Source organism: Fulmarus glacialis, unplaced genomic scaffold, assembly GCF_000690835.1.
Source record: "Fulmarus glacialis isolate BGI_N327 unplaced genomic scaffold, ASM69083v1 scaffold40791, whole genome shotgun sequence".
In the NCBI taxonomy this organism is placed as follows: domain Eukaryota; kingdom Metazoa; phylum Chordata; class Aves; order Procellariiformes; family Procellariidae; genus Fulmarus; species Fulmarus glacialis.
This window is the reverse complement of record NW_009195541.1, coordinates 17,509-40,650: the sequence shown is the minus strand read 5'-3', so window position 1 is coordinate 40,650 and position 23,142 is coordinate 17,509. Positions and strand designations below refer to the sequence as shown.

The 23,142-nt window shown below is 37.9% G+C and overlaps 1 protein-coding gene across 1 annotated transcript in view; it reads right to left on the bottom strand.

The window, feature by feature from the left end:
• Positions 1-1,721: 1,721 nt before the first annotated feature.
• The window catches only part of LOC104084328 (protein shisa-9-like), a 31,215-nt gene continuing 9,794 nt past the window's right edge, over positions 1,722-23,142 (bottom strand). The window contains exons 2-3 of the mRNA XM_009588111.1: positions 20,915-21,070; positions 1,722-2,092 (exon numbers count right to left, since the gene is read on the bottom strand). Coding sequence (XP_009586406.1) covers positions 1,722-2,092; positions 20,915-21,070 — 527 coding nt within the window. The remainder of the gene's footprint in view (positions 2,093-20,914; positions 21,071-23,142) is intronic.

The window sequence follows — 23,142 nt, the reverse complement described above, 5'->3', positions numbered from 1 at the left end:
GCCAGTCAGTTGAGTACAGTAAGAAATGCCACTTCCAATTCTTCTTACAACATAACAGTTCTCACTCCTCCCTGCATACTCTTCCAAAACTAATCTCCAGAAGAATTGACAGCTGGTGAGAACGCAACTGTAGTAAGATAGCTAGCTAGGATTTAGCCAAATGACTTGTTTGGGGGGAAGGGCAGGAATTTAAGTGAAGACTGAGTGCATTGCCTGCCATCAGGCTGTTGCAGCACCGCCATCCCATCCCAACTCTGTTTAGCTCTTTGTAGATGTGCCAAAGCCTTTACAGGCCCAGGACTGCGAGTCTACTACCAGTGCCCAATTCAAGAGTGGTTTTACTCATACGAACAAGGCATCCTGCTCATCAGAACCACAGTCAAGACCACGAGTCCAATTGTTTGTTTAGTTTAAACCCAGATCTCTTTGACATTTGAGGCTACTCCGTTAGCCTCTTCCACCAAATAGTCCACCAAGAGGGAACGCCACTATAGAAAGCCAAACGATAGAGACAATATACCATATAACATTTAGTTGAACTACAGAGAACTACCATGGCTAAAAGCAAATACAAAATGAGAGACTAGAGGGAAAAAGTTTAAATTGGGAAAATGGAGGGGCTAACTAAATAGTATTGACTGTGCAACCACTGATGGAGATGTAGTCCAGTTTCCCTTCAGGACAAACAGAGGAGGCTGAGTAGGGCAGAACCCTTGTCATCCTTAGCAAAACATGAGGAAATAGCTTAAAGGAACAGAGGGGTCACTTTGAGAAACAAGACTGTCATTGAACAATAATATACAGTAAAGGCACCACCCACGCTTAATTTCAGTCTGAAGCAGTTGAAGATAGGCAAAACATTTAGGTGAAGAAAAAGTCCTGACAGTCTGCAAAGTGAGAATTGTTACCATCTGCCTGAAAACAGGAGGACTGAGAGGGAATATTCTGATGCCCTTATTCCCCCAGCAGCTTTCTGAGTCATATGATACGTCTCTTCTTATTTTGGAGGTTCCCAAAAATTTCAAATCAAATGAAGTAAACTGAAAGAAAATCTTCTGCTGTTTGTTATCATCCTGCAGAATTCTCTAACAGCCAGAAAGGTCCCATATGCTCTTAATCATAACAGTCTTCATAAATTCCTTGTGAAAGAGTCTTTGTCCCTTATCGTATATATATTTTTTGCGCTTTCTATAGGATGGTGTGAAAGTACAATAATAGATGTTAGGGGTTGTACCAAGATGTTTGCTCTTGGCTTTTCACAGGTCTAGTGATTATTAATAGATTTTATACAAAATTCTTCTCTGAAATAATATATTACAGTATATTGTTCTCTCTTTCTTCCTCTGTCTCAAGGCAGGAACATAGTGTAAATGTTTAAGCAGACATAAAGTTTCTCTAGATTGTGCTACTTCTCATCATGGATTTTAGTTTCAAGTAAAAAAATTTAGTCACAAGGGTTTGTGTTCCATTGTGAAATACAAATGGAGTTTATAATTCAACCTTCAGTATGTATTGCTGAATGGTATTAACTCTTCGGCCTACAGTTGGTTGGATACCAAGAGTGTCCAGGTGGAAGTTCCTTCCTTCCGTTTCCTTTTTTTTTTTATTTTATATTTTGAAATTTATTTTTTGCCTTTCAGTTGAGTGTTTGTGTTGTGTGTGTATTTGTGTGTGGTTTTTAAAGGATTTCATTTAAAAAAAAAAAAAAAAGGAAAACAAACTCAAACAGTTACTTCTGTCTTGCTGTTAGTTATGAAGTATGGCTGTGGGCCCAAATAATGCTGGCTCCGGGTTGTCAGTGGGTCGCTTAACGTTGGGTCTGCCATACCATGCTTCCCCTTGTTTGTGTATGCTTGCCGTCTAAGAGACTGGTCGTTGGGATCCCAGGTCTTGTAGTGGGAATTGTAGCCTAATGGGTGTGTGTGGATCTTTGTGATTTTGGATTTCTGCCCGTTCTGTTTGGTTAGGCCACTGTCGATCGTGTAAGCTCTGTCTTCATCTAGGCGCACTGGATGGAGTGGCAGGCTCCCCTTGGCAGCCAGTTCTGCAAGATGTCGGCGTTTGGTGTAGAAGTCATCGTTGACTTTGTCAGCTATTTGGATTTAAAAGACGGAGGGGACAAAAAAATCAGTTGAACACAAGAAAAATGTTACACAGTTTATAGTAGGTCATGCACAGTTACATCTGTGGACCAGATACAGTTACAGGTACATCAGTAAGAAAAATCCATGCCACCTCCCATCCCTTATTTTCTCTCTAATATATTTTTGGATGCCATTATGCTAGGCTTTTCATATAGGAGAAAGCATAACTTCATCCTGGAAGCTATGCTAAGGCACATGGAGGGCAGGGACGTGATTCGAGACAGCCGGCATGGCTTCACCAAGGGCAAGTCCTGCCTGACCAAACTAGTGGCCTTCTATGATGGAGTGACTACATCAGTGGACATGGGAAGAGCTACCGATGTCGTCTATCTGGACCTCTGTAAGGCCTTTGACATGGTCCCCCACAACATCCTTCTCGCTAAACTGGCGAGTTATGGATTTGATGGGTGGACTGTCCGGTGGATGAGGAATTGGTTGGATGGACGCATCCAGAGGGTAGTGGTCAACAACTCAATGTCCAGATGGAGATCAGTGACGAGTGGTGTCCCTCAGGGGACAAGTGTCTTCCAGCTCCTCTTGCCTTCATGATGAGTAGGTTTTTAATTCCCTGCACTGTTTTTGTTTATTTTCCCTATTATTCTCTCCCCCCCAGTATTGCTAGGAGGCTTTTGTTGCACTCTGAATTTTCTCCTTCTCTCTAGTTCTGAACTGGATCTTTATGCAAGGTGGTGAACTTCCCATGAGCACCATATTAATTTTCAAGATCAGGCTTCAGTTCTGCATCCCCCTTGACCTGGCCCCTGAACAGGGAGGAATATTACCAAAAGCAGTTGCTGTTTATCATCTCATGACATTTTTTGTATAATGACCATGCAACTGGTCTTTGCTCTTAAATCCTTAATTTTGTCATTAAAAAGGCGTTTCCTCTTCAATGAACTGAAATTGCTCATCTGTGCCATAAAACTAGGCTTTGTATGTTTTACCCATCTCCATCTGTCTCTTTTTTAATCGATGAGTGAATGCTTTTCTGTAGCATACAGGTGTCTTCTGTTTTAAATCACAGAATGTATATAATGACCTATTCTAATTTCTGTACAGGATGCGCAGTTACAATTGCTGATAGACCTGTAATGTGTTACAAAGAGAACCTGCTAAGTTCTGCTTTGATTTTGGGGTGTTTGATTTAGAGATCTGTAGTCTGAATAATCAAGAAGTTGTACCTGTTTCTCTTTGGAAGAGCTTTTTTCAGTTCTAAATGTGGCTTGTCCTTTTAATTTGTTAGTATTAACTGAATGCCACAAAACAGTATCTGTATCTTACGACTTAGACCTTGTCTATATATGAAAAGTCACACTAGCTTATGTAATTTAAATTCAGTGTAGTTAATTATGTCCAGCTCCTAATATAGATACATTTGTCTGCCTATTTCACATTTAAATTGGTTTAATTTGCATAGAAAAATGAAAAACTAAGCTAATCTCATGTAAGAATAGTGTAAAATTGTAAGTTCATACTATTAATTTGATCTTAGTTAAGCTACAGCAATTTGTCTTACGTAATCAAGACCTTTGATGATCAATGACAAGGTAAATAATGACTTCTGTTTAGAAAAATAACAGTGGTGATGCAGTTATGTAAACAGTGACCAAAAATTGCAGATATTTGCGTTGCCTGATTTTTCGTGCCATTTTTCTCTCTCGTATGGCTGAGTGAAAAAGGCCACAACAAGCTCAAGCTACTTCCTTAGTGTCATGGTTTTTCTCGCTTGCACCTTTTCCCACTGCCAGCAATGGTCCTGGATCTCTGAATTTTGACAGACATTAGATATGTTACTCAGTTCTCCAAACACATCAAGATTTATGTCCTCACAGAGGAGTAAATTGTATTACTGTTGCATATAAACAATACCCCCACTGTAAAAACTAAGCAAGGAAGAAATCAGCCTCACAAGGACTGTACCTATGACACATCTATGAGATTGATTTTGCTCTTGTTTATGCCATGTTATATGTAAAATTTTCAACTCCTTATTTGTTTCTTATGGAAGATCAGACAGTGAAATGATTAAATCTGTAAATGTAGTTACATTAAAGTTGCTTTAAATAATTTATTCCATAGTCCCTTTCTAGGGACTTCTCAACTGTTGTCTGGAAACTGGGCTTGAAGAGAACAAACCAGGCTTTGATGTGTAAATCCTCATCAGCAAAGTCAAGCAGAAAGCTGGCAAACACATGACGAATGGCTGATTGCATGTGTTTTGTGTGGCAATGGCAGTGTGGGAGAGCTGCTGTTTGTATTTGTCCTGATCAAATAATGGTTTGCAGGGTTTTGCCTGAGAATTTCTTATGTATGCCTAGGAGTTAAATGCTAACAGTGAAAGCCAGCTTCTTTATCTAATGTTTTAAAACAGTGTTTAAAACAGTCTTCAAAACAGTCTTCTTTCAGCATACACGCGCAGGCTTACACATAGGCACATGTACCAGACTTGGGTGGGGGAAAATATCATTGTAGCAAAAATGTAGCAAAAAAAGCATTGATAAAACCAAATTGTTCAGTTGCTCAAAAGGGCTTTTGGCAAGTCTTGAAGCAGTCCTCATTCTTGCCTACTGACTAGATCATAGATTTTATAATACCAGTGTGCTATGCCCTGGTGTGAGTGACCTGATGCTAGTATAGTGCAAAAACAGGTTTTTTTACTTCTGATTTGCAAAGCAGAAAAGATTCAGAAGAGTAATATTGAGCATGGTTTTGTAACAAATATTTTATCAAGAAAAGCATATTTATAGTATCCTGATGCCAACTACTTTAAAAATCAACTGTGAATCTCAGGAAGTTCATTTTTCCTCTTAACCAGCCCCTATAAATATTTTGTGAACTTTGAAACATGCAAAGAAACATTTTGGAGTTACAGGGTGGATTATGTGACCTTAGGTACATGACTCAACTTTCCTCTGCCTTGGTTTCACCAGCTGTAAAATGAGCTGTTAACACATTGGAGGAGGTAGTTAAGTGTTATAAAGATTAATTGCTATTTGTAGAGTATACTGAGTTTTCAGATGAAAGGTGCTATAGAAGTGTCTTTTGCATTGGCTTATGTATATAAATCAGTAAAATAGGATTTAAAGATATCACTGTCATGTTTGCAAAAGGAGTAAAGAATTAGAATTGCAAAATTGCCAAATGAACAATAGTAAAAGAAGGGCTTTAATTCTGAGTGTTATTCTTTGTGTTCCCTCCCTCCAGTCTTGGCAGCTAATTATACAAATGTTCTCAGTTTCAATATTTTTATAAGGTTTTTACTCCTTTAAGGTAATGCATCCACAAATTTAGTTACTGTTGTAGCTGTTCATCTGGAAAAAATGTTGAAATATGAATTTTTTCCAGCCTAAAGCATGTGCCTGGGAGGGGGTAGAACTTGGGCTTTTGTTCCTGCTGTGCATGAAATGAATAACTAAAAAAATATAGCAACAGTGTAAGGATCAAAAGCAGGACTCCTCCCTCCCAGCTGAGTGCCTTAACTATTAAGCTAGAGATGCTTTCTCTTCCTTTGTCTTTCTAGACTAATAAATCTTGAATTTTCTTCTGCTCCACAGCACAAGTTCATCAGGACGTGAATCTGGGTGGGGACCATCCTAGCAGAAGCTGGGATGGACCTTGCTGGGTAGGAATTGTAGATTTAAATCCCACTCAGATGGAGCAGTTGTACAACCATGAGTCTATCATCTAAAAGGTGGATTGCTCCACTCCTCACTCATATCTGAATCCAGCAATGCTTTAAAGTGACGACAACTGTCTGTTTTATTTTTATCTTGACTTTGCCAGTATCGGTGTCAAATGTCTCAGGTTAGGACCCTTGCCTTATTTTTTGAATTTTGATTTTGAAAGGAGATGGCTACCAAGCTGCTTGGGATAGCAAGGTCATGGGAATGCCTAGGAAAATTTCAGTGAGTATAGGCTCATTTAGATGAGGTGGCCAGAAAGGAATGGGCTTTTGATGGTGTATTTTGATTCAAGTTTCACCATTCGGCCTGAATCTGTCACTAACAAAGGCTTTGTTCTTTCGCTGATTGATGATTGGCCATGACCAAACGTGGAAGTTTCACATATTTCTTCATAATCCACAGTTATACAAAAAAAGCATGTAAACTAGTGAGTCACTTACAGACTAAATACCATGGATGAAAACATGTTTTCTTGAAAATCAGTGGCAAAAATCCTTGTGGCTGTAATAGGGCCAGGATTTCTCAATGCGTTTATTTGAGCGTATGTTATCTGTGTGGCGAGGTGGCCCTGAAGCTATGTAATCTTGTTCTGCTCCCTAAGTCTTCACGGTGGCTGTGTAACCACTTTTGGCATAAAGAGTCGTGTGAACATGCATTAGCATTGTGTAATGCTTTCTTTTTCTTGTAAAATATTGCAGTTACAAGTATTTCTGTGTAGAAAGTACAGCTAAATAAGGAGGCCTTGTGTAATTCTAAAGTAGTATTCTTTTACTCTTTTCCTTATTGACAATCCTCTTATCTTTGTGGGTCCATAAAATGGCTCTGAATTGTTGCACCACTTCTTACAGCTATGGGAGGAGTGTAGAATCCTGAAAGATAATTATGTCCTACAGCTTTTGTGAAAGTAGGCACCTAGGAGTGGGAAGAAACCTCTGAAGTGAGAGAGGAGAATCCACAAAGGAGTGAGCCCTTATAAAAGCTCTAAAGACATTGGGGGAAAAAAAAAGCTTCCGTGAGAGCTTGCAGTCACAGTCAGAAGATACAAAAATATATAGGGAACCCTGTTTCTCAGTAGATGTTTCACAGAATTGTTTGTTATCTGAACATATTTTAAGAACTACTTTGTGAAACGCAGAATTTTATTCTAGCCACAAAAACACTGTATTTCAAATTTAGGGCTAGAGGTACAGAAAGCAAGTCAATGGAAAGTGCTGGGGGACACGATAGCAATGAAATGACTACAATGATACACTAGATAACAGCTAAAATACACTAACTGCCTATTTGTAGATGTTTTCTGTGTAACAGTAAAGCTATCCCTATGTAATATTCAACAGTTTATAACAAGGCTTTGCTTCTACAGCCATGACTTTGCTGAGACGTTAGTGTAGTTACCTGAAGCTATGGGAATCTCACATTTCTCTCTCTAAGTAATGAAAGCGAAAACTCAAGGAAAGACAAAAGGGTAATGAATCCTGTCTCAAAGACACACAAGAATTTTGCCCAGGGAAATACTAGGATGCTGCCTTTGGTGGTGCTGTTGTTGATCCTGTCTGAACGTGTGATTGCTTATTCATTTGCTTTTCTAAGCTGGCATCTAAGACAATATGTTCAAAGGCTTCCAAGATATAAGCCAACTCTACATGAGAGTTTTTGCAGGAGTTCACTGAAAATCAAAGAAGTATCATTTCTACACTAGCACAAGTTTTTTCTTGGGTGAGGGGAAAAAACTAACATGGACTGAGTTCAGATTAGCTGTCCCCAGGTATGAATTGGATCCAATAAATTCACTGAAAAGTGTGTTCCATCCAGTAAAACAAATAACTAATGACCTGTTGTTTGAATGAAGGGGTTTGCCAGGCATCATGGAGCATATAGAAGAATTTGCTTTGCATAATGTGAAGTCTACTGGAAAACAGAATACAGCTAGATGTTGCAGGTAGACACAATTCTGTTCATATAATGCCAGCAGTGGGTAGAATGATATGATAGATCTGTATGAGGCCAAGAGGAAGGAATGTAGCTACTTCATGGTTGGTCACTGGCTGTTCTCATTTCATGGGCACTGTAGTGGCTTTGTATAAGGTGGGGCAATTTTAAACCGTACTAAATTCTAATAAAGGGTGAAGGCCATTTAAAATCATTTTTGCATCCCTCCTTCTCCATTCTTGTATTGAGCTCTGAGAATGCAGAATTCAGCCTGTGGGCTGCAATGCATTGATTTCTGTCCTAAATATTCATCTTTCTTCCCCCAAAAGCTTCAACACCAGTTTGCCTTTATTTAAGATGTTCTGAAAAGGAAGATAATATTTTATGTCTGTGGATTCTTTCTCATGATCTTTATTCCCGATTATTGATAGAGGTAAAGAAAAATACATACTGCATAGAACCACCCATAAATTACTTTCATAATTTTGATAGAACCTACTTTTTGTGGCTCTGTGTTATTCCTCTCCCGGCCCCCTTTACCACTTTATCTATTTACTCATTTCTTAGAGTGATCTGGAGAGAGAGCAAGCATGAAAAGACATATCATATCAACTTTTTCTTCTGCAGACATTGTTTGAAAGGAGCTTGTCCACCTCCAGACACAAAACTGCATTTTGTTTTCCCAGTGAAATAAAATTCTACTTTCATCATATGAGACATGATGAAACATAAATATGTAGGCCCAAACATTTCTTCTCTTCTATTGATTACTTTCGTGACAGTTTCTGAAAGGCTGAAGAGGCCAGAATATTTCTGAGTTTTGAAAAACATTAGGAATGGTTTAGAATAAGAATGTAATTAGACTTGGTAAGTAGACCCTCCAGTTTCAGCAATGTTCTCTTTATCCACTACAGGCAGCAAAGGCTGCTGCTTGGCTGGGGATGCCGAGACAGAATTTGTTTAACTCCTCAGGCACCAGACATCATGTGTAGTACCTCATGGACAGGGTTGCAGTTCCCTGGAACATAAGAGTAGCTACATGTCTGTGAGCAGAGCACCCCTCTTCTGACAACGTGCCAAAACCCCATAGCACTGTAAAGCCTATTTTTTCTTTTTCTTTTTACAAACATTTATTTACTGTGTAAGTTTAGGCAGGTTTCTCTTTGGACATGTAAAACAGCTTTTCCAGGTGGGCTTTGTATACTTGACTGCATTGATTTACATAGTATTAAATTGCAATATTTATGATTCGATTTTGAAAAGTACTGCAGTGATATCATGATTTGGTTTCAGTCAAAATACTCCAGACACACCACATTGTACCTAATGTCGAGACCAATGACATGAAGAATACTTGTATCTAACCAGACTAAGAAAAACAGAGATTTTCTTATTTACCAGAATATAATAGGTTCTGTCAACCTGGAAACAAATTGTGGCTATATCATGTTATTGTAGATGTTTTCAGGAGACCTGAGATCTGTTGCATGCAGATAGACAAAGATCACGCTATGTTGTTATATCTTCAAGTGATTTAAAATGTTAAATTCAAGTTTCAAGATGTTAAATTGCTGGTTCAGTATTGTGCAATGAATGATAAACTCGAGAAGGAAATAAGATTGCCAGTTCTATTCTTGAACCAGTGGATGAAATTGTAAAAGAAGTCTAAGAGAATTACGTATTCAAATCTCTAACTTTTCTTTGAAAATGCAGCCAGTGGCTGTCCTGTAACTGTAAATCTGTTTGGTGGTTTTTTTTTTTCCTAAAGGCCTCTAAGCTCATGTCCTTTCATGGCATCTACAATGGCAAATAAATATGAAAAGTTCTACTGTGAAATACTTATATTGTTTTATCTCATTTAGGCATATTTATCTGTTTGAGTTTTACTGGAAACCTTATATACGGTAAGAAAACTTGCCTTTTGAAATAGAAACTATCTAAGGAGTCATGCTGTCGTGCTTAACTTCTGAATATGGCATGACTGCAGCATAAACTGATTATAGGAAGTGAGGGTTGGTTTGCTTTCTAAAAATGCTGTCCGAAGCCAAAGAGGTTAATACTTAGGAGATGTGCTTAAAAGGCTTCTTCCACTTCTTCCTTCAGTAATCTTGCTTGCTTTTTCACTGGTTAGTTTTTAATGCTTCTCAAGCAAGTCAGTTAGGACAAATCTGATTGTGTCAAAAGTTTGCAGCAATGCTTTCATACATCAACAGTAATATGAAATTGTTTGTAACCTTTTTGGTCAGTGAGGACCTTCAGTTTGTTTAAGGGCAGGGCTTCCTAACTATTCCAGGAGTACTACTTCATTGTACATTTGCAGAAAAAGTGTGCAGTCATGTGCAATAACAGGCCCTACTACTGCGGTCAGAGTAATTCAGGCAGTCTGCACACAGCAATGTGCCTTGCTCCTGGGAGTAGACCGCAAACCAGGTGGACTGTCCTGGCAGGCTGCACACTAAGTAGTATGTGGGTCACATTGGAAAAAATTTCACAGTGTTCTGCAATGACATTCAGCGTCTAAAAATGTGTGTTTGTTTTTCCTTAAGGTGTCAATTTATCTTATTTAACATTGACTGAAAAAGCCATTATATTATATGACCACATTTATTTGTAATAACTGTTCTTAGCATGAACCTAATTTCATTTTTTCACATATCGCTCTTGGCATTCTTCTGTGTGCTGAATTTCATTTTCAGTTTTAATACTTTTTATTAGATGTTTTTGTTTCTTTTGGTATACTGCTGGTTATAACTCTTAAACATATGTCTGAATCGGCTACAAATCACCTACAAATACTCCTAGTTGTGATGATGTAGAAAGCTGCATGAGGACACAGAAGACCCAGTTCAGGTCTCTGAATATGTAATTAAGACATCGTTTTAGTCCTGAAATAAACCTGCATTTTTCTGTCTTTCAACTGGTGTCATACTAGATTTACACCATTATTTCTGAATACGGGGTGAGGCCTGAAGGCTTTATGAATTGTACTGGTTAAATGGAAAAAAGTCCCAGTGATGTAATAACTATTTTTTGCAGGAGTTATTTTTATTTGATCTGTTCTTTAACTGCTATAATTTTAAAGAATTTTTAGCAGTCATTCCGGATTCAAGTAATTTTTTTTTCCCAAAATTGGCTGTGGCATAAGTTGTTTCTATTACAAAGTTATCTTATTCTATTCTTTTTGCCAGAAGGGATCCTCTTCAAGAGAGAGTTATTAAGCAAGAAAAAAAAATTCAGAAGTAATTCCATAGCTGTACTTGCACACATTCAGTTCTGTTTTTTTCTTCTCCTTTCCTTCTCTTCCTGTCTCCCTCCTATTAGACTGCATGGCATTTGTATTATTAAAGACTTGTGCATAATTGTCAGAGGTTTCCAAACCAGAGATGTGTGTCAAACTAAAAAGAAATAGTGTTCCCTGGCAATTGCCAAACTTGCACTGTCAGAAGAAAATCAGTTTCATAAGGTTTTCATACAGATTGGGCAAACCCAAAGGCAAAGCAGAACTGATGCCTGCTCTGAACAGAACCCTCTGAGTAGCCTTCATATAAAGCAAAAGCATTTGTGACTGACAGACAGTCGAGGAAGAATCAGTAATGAAGCTCACTTCAATGAATATTTAATAGTGCGCGCACACACAAGACTTCTGCCATAGCGGAGTGTTCAGCTCCCACCTCTACCTTTTTTCCAGGAACTGCAATCATAACCATGACTTGTGAAAATGAGAACCAACAGCACTGAGCTGCAGATCTTCCTCCCCCGCTGTGGCAGGTCCCTTGCAAGGGAAGGTGAACTTTTTGCAGGAGCACCTTCCATAGACTAGAAAGCTTTGCAAACTTTCCCACTATAAAAATTACCTATTGTACTTAATATTATCATTAGGATGGTACAGACTGATACTTCCGTGGTGATTTTTTTGATGCTGTAGTACCATAGCTACTACATATCAGATTTTTTTTTTTAGTTTCTCTTTTCCTCTTATCCTTCTTCAAATAAGCTGTCAGGGGAGGGACTTTTGGAAAAATTAACTGTGTGCATTACAAATCATGCTATTGCTCTTCTTCCCTCCGTGCCTCAAGCCCTTTGTTATTATATGAATGCATAGGAGTAAAGCAACAATCTCTGTGGCTTTTGTCTGTGTAATTTCTCTTAAACATATTTACTGTCTTTAGAACATCCTTTGCAGAACCAAAATAGCAGACAGATAATGGCTGCTATTTATATTATATAGTTAATAAGGGATTAATTCCTATCAGTTGTCTTACTATTCTTCATCAGTATTCACGGCTAGTTCTGAAGAACATCACACTATTGCTGTTGACTTATATCCATGTACAAAGCTGAAGAGTGTTAAAGCTTCTTTGGTTTGAGTTTTTGAACCTGGTTAGAACGAAAAAAAGTATTATTTGTTTACTTAAGTAAACTTGACTTGCAACAAAGTAATCCTCATAACTGCTTAAAATTACCAAGCTAAACCTGAACGCATGTTCACGTCACAAACATTGTAAGTGCCATAGACTTGAATGAAATAGTTTAAAGCTCTGTTGTCCGCATGGAGGCAGATTCTGATGTACTTGAAGAAATAATACTTTCATACAAAACCAACCCCAATGTGAGTCAGTAGAACTGTGGGAAATAAAGTATGAGTATAGGAATTGAAGTCTGTTTCTCACTGAGTTTTCTTCCCAAACCCAAAATTCCTAAATTTATTCCCGAATTAAGCATATTGATTGTAGAGGGATTTCAGAATTGTACTTTCTGGCTTCATTCCATTATTCTTGTTCTCTTTGGTCAGTTCTTGGGAAAATTTAAATCAAAGCCCTTCCTTAAAAAGCTACTTTTCATTATAACCTGATTTGTATTTGAATATTGTAAATATGAAAGACTACTCAATAAATAAAAGTGGTCCCTGAAAGCCTCTAGTTAGAGAAACTTTTAATTTAATTCAAGAAAATGTCTTCAAAACTTTTTCCCCAGAATTCATCCAAAGTTGACACTTTAAAATCATTTAGAACTTCACTTCCATGTGCTGAGTTTAGAACACTTTCTAAGCATTGCAGGTGTTTAAAAATGGTGATGAACTCAGATTCTCAAAATCTCTGTTAATTTTCTGAAAAACATCTAGGGGGGGATTTGGGTCACCAGTAAAGTTATAAGTTTTAATAATTTGGCATCTCTGAGAACTACTTGCAGGATATCACATGTTGAGCACCTGTATGAAACTCTTATTGCAAAAATATTGCCGTAAATTACCTGCACAGCTAATAGTACAGGAGGAAAAAATGAGTGGAGTATGTTCAGAACAATCAGTGCAATTGATGTGTAGGCTCTATGGTTGGAACTGTAAAAGTCGCACTTCAGATTAAATCTAGGTTTTAGGTGGGATCCCACAGTGTTGCTATTTATCTGCAAGTATTCACAATTGTTTTCATATCTTTGTGATCAACCTCTACTCTTAAATAATCAATAAAAAAGTTTGCATTGCAGAATGAGAAGTATATTTATATGTAGATATATGTTTATAGTGCAAAATAAAACAGTTACAGAGAAGGATGTTTAAGAAGGGTTGCAAGTGAAAATGCTTAACATTATTAGACTTTGTCTTCACGTGAGCTGAGCTTTGTTTTTTCTTGGTTCGCTTTTATTTAGTGGTATAGCCTAAGTGTAAAGTTTCACTCGCTCATGTCTTCACATCACTTAATGTGTAAAAAGATCTCATGCATAATTCATTAACGTTTCATAGAAATAGGTTTAAATAACCCATGCTTGATTTAGATTTACTAGTTTCCTTCCTGTGGCCGTCACTGATCTCAATAGATGGAAATAAAGCTGGTTATTGTAAGCTTGTTACCTCTGAAGACTGCAGTCTTCAAAGACAAAAGACAAACAAAAGACAGTAAAAAGACCCTGAAAGACTAGCATTCTCTAGTGGTCAACTGGACTCATGTTACTGTTAGTTTAGATCTGCCCATTGTGTGTTATAAAAAAGAGAAAATTTTTTTTTGTTTCATTTTGATTCATTATCACATAATAAGGATTTTAAAAATCAACCGGTTTCCCGGAGAGAAACGAGAGAACGAACCTAATTTTTAGTGGAAGGGTTTGAGTTCTCTGTGATATATAACTACAAATGGATTGTGCAGTGGCATTTATAATCTGAACTTTTATGACTTTATTAGTGATGGTTTCATTTTCACTGTTTTAAAATACATGCTGGTAACAAGAACAAATAGCTGTTTCTCCATTGTAGGGAATCCACTGTAGGGAACATGGGTGGAAAGAATATCAATTTCAAGAACAACAATTAAGGATGCACAGATTTAAATTTGCTATTTTGGCATGAAAAATAGGTCAAGAATTTAATAGATCCTTATAAACATTTTTCATCCACCATAAAACCAGGTAGTGGACCATGTGCAGACAAAACAAATTCACTAGCTGTGAATCCAACCCAGAAAACTAAAAATCCTGAGATAAACTTAAACTAAATGGACCTGAAGGTTAGATTTCCTTTCTTTCACAAGTTCAATGTGTTGCTAAATCCTTTAAAATGAGACAACGTAGATGGAAATATTTAAGAGCATCTTATTTTGGTGTTAAAACTGCTTCTTGTAAAAGGACTATTTGCAGTTTCCTCCCAGCAGCCTAGATGTCACTTCTGCTAAGACCAACGTAACCCCAAAGAGTTAGCTTTTCACAGCTCCATTTATTTCCTAAAGGATGGCACGGGCAATGGCTGCTTGGTTTGCAGTCTGATTACTTACAGCAGAATTCCCCAGCCTCAGAAAGAATATCACCCTGTAGATTTTATAGTAAAATGTTTCTTTAAAAGGCTGTAAAAGAATGTCAGCGATGCAACTGATCTTGCCTAAGATACTGAGGCTTTTCACAAACAACATATTTATAATTAAAATACAGCTACCTCACTGGAAGAAGAAATGAGTGTGCTGGATGATAAAATAGGAAAATATTTTGATCAAGACTCCCCAAGCGTTTTTTTATTTACCTGTGACAGAGTGCCTGCAGGTATCAGAAGTCAGTTTGGTAAATAACAGAGGAAACAATTAAATGATTTCGTGGAAGCAAGAAAAGGTCTTGAAAGTCTGCACACACTGGGCAGGATGTGAAGTTTGGGGAGACTCAGCAGAAGACATACGTGGAACAAGTGACACTGGCATTTCATCTACTTGGGAAATGGGAAGGCTGAGGGAACAGTGCTAGCAGGGGGGTTGGTAAAGGGAGGCTTGCTGCTGAGTGCTTCTTGGGTTTTCTCCTGTGCCTGAAGGAGAAGCAAAGATTAAAGTATGAAAGACTTCCTTAAAAAATTAACACTCAAAATCTTCAAATTCTTCAGCCACACTGGGCTAAGTAAGTAATAATAATAAAAAGATACCAAGCTTTTATGTCATACTTCCTCGAGACAGATCCATAGTTCCAGTGTTGAATCGGGCAGATTGCCTATTCTATCATTATCTATGACACTGAACATACCTCTAGATATATGAAATCATTAACTGAGCCACCCTCTGGATATGACAAATGATGCATTAATCTGTACTTTCCTGTCTGTTTTCGTAGTGTTAAATCCAGGGAGCTACTCCCATGTCCCAGACTTTTTTAATCCATTTTTGTGCAACTGCTTATGGAAGTAATAGCTGAAAATTTCTTTACTCTTTGAAATGAAAGCACGATTCCTTTTTAAGCCTTCCAAAGAAACATGAATATTTACCTGTCAGTGTAACAGTGTGGTTGGTATAGGAGAGTAACACAAACGTATTGTGTCCAATAAATCTGTAGTTCTATTTTTTCTAAAAGTTGACTACATCAACCCCTGTGAATGCATGGGCAGGCCTTTTTCCCTGTTGTGTGTTTCCATTTTTCCAATTACAGTATTTCTTTCCAGTTCTCCCTGTCTCTGTACAGAGGCCCCTGAGGCAGAGCACAATGAACTGTAGCGAATGGTACAGAATCTCATCTTCTGGTGAGATAGGTATCAGATTCTTAGGGGGCAGATGTGAAGTCACTTCTATTCTCATAAGACAGATCTTGTATCAGCATAGTGTTACAATCATTGTATGGAAATTGAAGATTTGAAGCTGAAGAGAAGGCACCACCAAATTTCACATCAGAGAAGAGGATGGTTCAAAGGCAACACCTTAGAGTTAACCTTATGGTGATCTACCCCTTTGGATCCTTCTGTGTGTGTAGATGTAAAGGACAAACAAACTGGACTGTTTTCTCACATGCTTCACCTTTTTGAAGGAAATGTTGCCTTGTGCATTTGCACACTTGTGGCCGCAATATTTTCTACATAGTAACAGTGACCTAAACAGGAGATATTTATTCTTTGAGTGTCATATTTGCAGAATCTCACTTTGGAGTTTTGCAGCTGCAAGCAGAGCTGGAGCACTGTCTAATGTTTCCTTTGGGATCAAAGAACTGTGAAGCTTCAAGAAATGCTGGGAGCTGTAGACTCAGAGATGAGATGGTGAGTCTGCTGCCAATTATATCCTCCTTCTAGCTTCGCTATATCCAATCAATTAGATCTGATTTCATCCCACAGGAGACTAAAGCTCCCAGCATCACTGAATGTCTTCTGGGTCTGAGTTTCAGGGAGCAATTCTGTCCATTGTATTTTTTTATTTTTGGCAAAAATTTTAACTGGCTGAGTTATCTCGTCTTAAGTCATGCCCAGTCAGTTCCTTAAAGTTTTGTGTGTGTATGTGTGCGTGAGAAAGGGGAAGAAGAAAGTTTATGAAAGAAATATAAAATCATGTTAAACTGTAGAAATACTTGTATTCTCAGTTTTTACATGTATATCTGTGCACCTCTCCAGCAGCTGAGTGATCTTTCTCCCAGTCCTGCAGGACTTTAGAAAGTTGGGTTTGTAGTATTTTTTAATTTTTGTAAGAAGTTCTAAAGAAAGTTAGTCACTTTGCACTCCCTGAAACTCAGGAAAGAAAATTAACTGTAACTGAGCCAGGCTCGCAGAACAATGTGAGTGACTGGATAAATATAACGAATACCTCAGGATAGCGAGGCCAATTTGAGCTCTAGGAAACTCTTATTAAGCAACAGGATGGACTCCAACTCTTACAGCTTAGCAGAGTGGAATTCAAAGTTGGATTGTTCATGCTTTCTGAATGAGTGTCCAAACGACGTGTATAAAAATTTGTGATGAACTACGCTGTATGTCCTGGGACTTGAATTTCATGAAGGTGTTCAGATAGATCTCCATCCACATGCTTTAGACATGCCAGGATTGCTTAAATGAGCAATAACCATTTAAGCATGGAGTAAAAACATGGTTGATGAACTGGAAATAAGAATAATTTATGCAGAAAAACCTCTTTCTGCACTTTTCACATAAATAATCAAATACTGCAAAAGCACTGAAGGAAACCAGGATCATGTCATCTCAGGGTGACCAAAAAATTGAAATATCTAAACACTGGGTGTTTTATTGCCACACGATATTCAGTGACCACTTTTGGTGGGACAGGTCTTAGAGCTTGTTAACCCTTTTCCCTCAGATACAGTCTCTGACATTCCTTGGTGGGACAAATTTAACACTGTTGAAAAAAGGTTCTCTGGTTCAAAAATGGACAAATAATGGATGAACAGAGCGCACCTATCAGTCAGTCAGATAGGCTAGAGATGCCAGGAGGTGGATTACTTATCTATTCTTTCAGGAAGTGCGTGTTGCTCTGTCTCATTTCCAAGGAGTTTGCTACCTTTTGCTGATTATTCCCTGGTGGTATATGTGTTAAGGTAGGAGAGTAAAATTCTGATGCAGTGAGGAAAATAGTAAGTAAATCTCAACTCACTATTACCTTGTTACACTCCAAGCACTCATCTGAGAGTACAAAATAGCCACAGAATGTCCTCACGTTATTAAGAGATGTAAATGCCAGCAGACAGTAAGGTGAATTTGGTCAGTAGCCACTGGTCAGTACTTAAGGAATTCTGGAGGCTGCAACAAATAAAGAAATTCCTAACAAGAAATGAGGAAAATATCCTCTTCCATTGAGCGTGTAAGGGTTTGGCTGTGCAGTTTGAACTGGTTCACATAAAAATATTATGCTTTTTAAATAAAATACATCCACATTGGCCTTTTCGACTCAATTCTCCCCTGTTGTGCTGAATCAGACACTCTGCAATGCACACTTTGCATTGAATACATGCATGAACAGTCCAACTTCAGATTGCAGTCTGCTAAGCTATATGATTTGGAGTCTAGGGTGTAGCTTTAAAATAGCTTCCTAGGGAACAGCTTGGCCTCACTACCAAGGTATTGGTCGTTCTCGTTCAGTAACACAGTGCAAATTAATAGCAATGGCACTGTTGTCTTTTGTTTTCACAAGCGCTTGAGTCTTAGGTGCTGAATTTAATGCAGGTCCCGAACACGATCCAGAACAGAGATTACTGTGACTCCCTACTTTTCCATGAACTGAATTTTCACAACAGCCAGTCACTGATGGATGAGTAGCTCACTTCTAAAATTAGACAGCCAAATTTTTAGGACATCTGTAGTTCAGAAGAAAGCAGCTGTGTGGAAATTAATTTAATACTGCCTCTGGTAAAGCATCACTTTTTCAGATATCTAAACTCCTTACCACTTATGGCCACATTATGATGAGTGATATTAATGTACTATAGCTACAGTTGCTGCAAAGCAATAGGAATGCTTCTTCCTCCACTCCCACCACCCATTAAAAAAGAGAATTTAGCACAGTGGACTACACCCAAACAATGGGACCATGCAGAGTAAGAGACACTTAAATGAGTATGGTTTGCCTCAAATGCATGGAGAAATATAGAACACATCCCTTATTAAATTTCTGTTGTGGCAAATGAATCTACCCTCAAGCCACTATCAATGAATGCAAAGGGAAATGGACTACATGCGCTCATTAACATGCTATGGGAATCAGTAAATGCGACTCTGAATGTTAGCATATGAAAAATGCCATCGCTCTGTGACATGAATACCAGGTCAGGGTGAACTCAGTCTATGACTATTTGTTCAAAAGATGTTGTCAGGTTAAATTTATATTTGTGGGCCTGATGTAGGCCGGTTGCTATTTCCCCCCAGAGCTCTCATAAAGCCAATATAATCTCTGCAATGTGCGGTCTGGCTCGCTTGATGTCAACGTGGTCACAAACCCAGGCCTGGCTGGCATCATGGAAAAACTGCTTCGTGTTCTTGGGATGTACTCAAGAGGTGCCTCTTGGGAGGAATCATGGCCTTGAGAGTCTGAAAGTGGTTTAAAACTGAGCGTATTTAAGTGTTGCTCCATAGGTCCAGACAGAAGGTGTGAATGTATAACAGTTTTAAAATCTCTATTGTTTTCTGCTGAAACGTTTGGATAAAAATGCAGCACTTTTGTACTTTTCTTGTGAAAATTCACCTGAATCTAAAACTTGGCTAATGTGGTCTAAGACCAGTAGATCTACAGGGGAAAAAAAGAGAGAGGGGATAGGAAGGAGAGGGGAAAAGCATGGGAAGATGGTGCAATCCTCCTGGAAGAAAATGTCCCTGAAAGTTATGTTTAATTTAGTTTAAGATTCTGAGAGGCATTATACAACTTCTGGAGCTGAAGTGCACAATCTTTCAAGGTTGATTTAACTGTATGGTTATAATTTAGCTGCTTTAAAAACTTGTACTCAGATACCCAAGAAATATCTAAGTTCTAATTTAATAATTTTGTTTTTAAAAGTACATTCAATGGCTCTTGGGCAGATGAGAGAAGTTTATTTTGAGTGTTTCATCTCTTGTTTTATTATGCTTAAGTACCTTTTAGCTTTGATGATTGGCTTGACCTAAATTGACATCTGAAAAAGAAGCTTGATACCAGTGCATAAATCTGTGATAATCACCACATCATTACACAGTATCACCTTTTGAAGAAGGAATTGTAAAGCTACACTGACTGTATTCAAAATTCAGCAGAAAGCTATTAACCCTTGTCTTTTATAAACAGATTAAAAAATGCCACTTGTGAGAAACAAAAGCGGCAAGCAAAAAGCAAAGCTAAACTATTTGAGATGGGACTTCGATGTACATTTTATTAGAGGTCAGCTATCCTCAAGTTTGAATAAAGGAATGTCAGTTTGTTATGAAAAAATTTTCTGGCGTGATGAATACTAGAGTCTTAAGTCAGAATGTTCTCAGCTGTTCTGTTTTTCTGAACCAAAAAGCTCTGTCTGGAAATAGGCAGTGTGATACTGCTCTAAATTCATGGGGAAATGATGTTAACATCCATATGTGTAAGCTGAGCAAGGGTTAGTGAGAAGCTGTTTATGAATAGACACACCCCCCTCAGTTCTTAATTTTTTATTGTCTAGAAGGGGCCTGAAATGTAAGGTGATAAAGGCTTTCTGTCTTCACATGGTGTGCAGCAGGTGTTTATAGCCCCTGAAAAGCATTATCAGCTTATGCCTCCAATACGAAAATTATGTTGAAATCTTTACCCGCTGTTGTCCTTTTCCCTCCCCACAACTGTTTCTTTGAGGATGTTCCCCCATTTGCTTAAAATAGTAGTGTATGGCACTAATTAGTCACAGAAAATAGCCACCACCGGGATCTTTATTAGGAGCTTTATGATGCACTAATTGTTTGAAATCATAAGGCCTCAGAATATTCCTCCAGTGACCTACTAATGCACATCCTGCAGAAAATGTGAAAGCTCTTACTTCGGAAGCACACAAACATCTTCTCTTTTTGGAAGTATTTAGCAGGTGTCTAAATTATACGCTTTAAATTTGCAACATATCTGATGTTTTTCCTCTATCATTTGTGCAGATAGGTAGGCATATCCAGAGCATAAAGAACTAGAGCTGAACGCTATGCATACAACATAGGTGAAACTCACTGAAAAATGGTGTACAGTAGGTATGGTATGATTTTGTATGCATATATAGAGACACATGCATATGATCACTAATTCTTACATGTAATTTTCTTATCACTAATTGTAGTAGTCCTCCTGTTAATTTTTAATACCTTTCCAACTAACATGATATTCTTCATGAAATTCTGTCATGAAGTAGTCCAGATGAGCAAGACTCTTTTTAACTCTGAAGCAGAATGTCAGCTGACAACAGCAAGTGCAACGTACTGATCTAAAGGAGAAATCATGCATCGTGTTTCTTACTTACCGACTGCCTTTAGAGAGGCATACTTATTAAGCTCTTTGCCTGGGGGCTGTTGCTCATATGGGTTTGTGATCTGTCCCAGGCTGGGATATGAATGTTGATGTGCCATCTGAGGAAGGAGGGGAGATGTTGGCATGACGTTATTCATCTGTGGTGGATCTGTATTAAAGAAAATCGACAAGCATTAAGAAAAAATAAATCAGTCTTAAGGTTTGAACATTATTACCCAGTACAGATTAGATAGGATATCTCATGAGATTTAATGCAACAAAACACTATTTACTATGAAGTGGGAGGTTGAGTACAGCAAACCTGTGCTTCAAACAGTTAATGGCATGATTAAAGGCTGACAAATGATTGTAGCAATGCATGCTAACTTTTGTATAAAAAAGATTTTTGAACTAAAAAATAGGTTTTCAAAACAATTGAACACTAACACAAAGAATGAATTTGCTGCAACATTAGGATACAAACCAAAACTTGAAGTTTATTCCAAGATAGCTTGAATACAGGGCCATAGTATCACTTTGTCTCTGCAGTTAAATAACCAGGCTAATTTAAATTGGCTTAGGCAGGCTGCTGCATATATGCAGTTATGCTGCTTTTAATACCAGAACCAGCTTGATTATTTGCACAGCATTATGTTGTGTTCTGTAGACATGCCCCACAGTGCAGAATGTGCAATTTTGGCTCATGGCTATCATTAGGTAATTTCTTCAAAGCTCACACTTCGTCCTTATGTTTTCTCCTTTTCTCTGACAGTAGGTATCACAATATCATACCAAGATAAGATTTTCTGTAGCAGACATACCTAAAAGCAAGAGCTAATTACTGCTTATGTACAGTTTTATGCCAGCATTCACCCCATATCCATTCTGTAGTTGATTTGTTCCTTTATAGTAGAGAATACAGCCTGGATACTTTTCTTTCTAAGATATACCATGATTTATTAGTTGTTTTTAATGATTGATTCCAGCATCTAAAAAGGTCAGAATTGTATGCTGCACTCAATTTGCAAACCTGAATTTCAACAGATTTCAACATGCTCAGCATATCTTTTTTGCTGAGTCTTTCTCCAGGCTGTGTATTTTGAGATATTTGGAGCTGATTGTCAATCCTAGAACCTTATCATGGCTTCTGAAATCACAGACGGGTGCGTTTTTCTCCTGCAATGAAACCATGGTGCTGAATTGGTGACAATACAGTAACTCCCACAGCATCAAGCACAGGCTTATGATCATGTAGAAAGAAAGCTGGGCAGTTAGGGGAAAGAAGGCTTATTATGATGGAATGAGTGGACCACCCCCCAAGTGCTTACAGGATTTGGCAGGAGCCAAATATCCCTGCAGTCTGCCAGGATTTTAAGGGAATTGAGCCACTTGGCTTTCCACAGCTCATTAATGAAGCTGAGTGCATGAGAAGGAGCTCTGAAGCCAGTTAACAGATTTACTGCTGGGAGAGAAAAGAAAAGCTAAGGCATTTTTTAACTCTCTTCACCATTGCTGCGGCCTGGTGCAGTCTCTGCTGTTCAGAGTGAGGCTGCCCCTGCCTCTGCAGAGCAGTGTAATCACGTCCTCCTACCACATACACATATAAACTAGTTGTGAGGGCACCTCGAGGCAACTCAAGAAAAATGGTAGAAGTGCTGCCATCTAATAACAGTATGATTCTTCTTGCTTGTTATTAATAGGGAACAAACCGGTTGTGGGTAGTACACAGAGCTGAATGAGAAATTATTTGCCCATAACAAAAGAGTTTTTCAGTAAGTGTTTTTTTTCTTTTACCAAATAAATGAAATCTGAAGTTGGACTTCTGTTTGCAAATATTGTGTTAGATCAGGAGAAACATTTTGTTATGATTTCAAAATTTTATATATATATAAAATAAGTTGGCTCACTTTTTAAAAGAGAAATATTATTTTGGATTGAAAACCAGAAACTTTTCTGTTCCAGAATTCCCAAAAAAAGTATTGGAACACTTTTTGAATCTTTTTTGATAGGTTTACCTTGAAAAGGGTAAGTTTGTTAAGTCAGAGAAACAATTGTTATTTCAATGAATTGTGATTTTCTAATAAATAAAAGCTCTCAATAAGTTTCTGTTCAGCTATAGTACTGGCATATCTGATGTAACTAAGTGGAGTGACTCTTAGAGCAAGAATTCGCAAAATCCTATTCCATTCCCATTCTATCTTTAGAGTACAGCTGAGGAAAGCCTCTTACTCTAATGGCTTG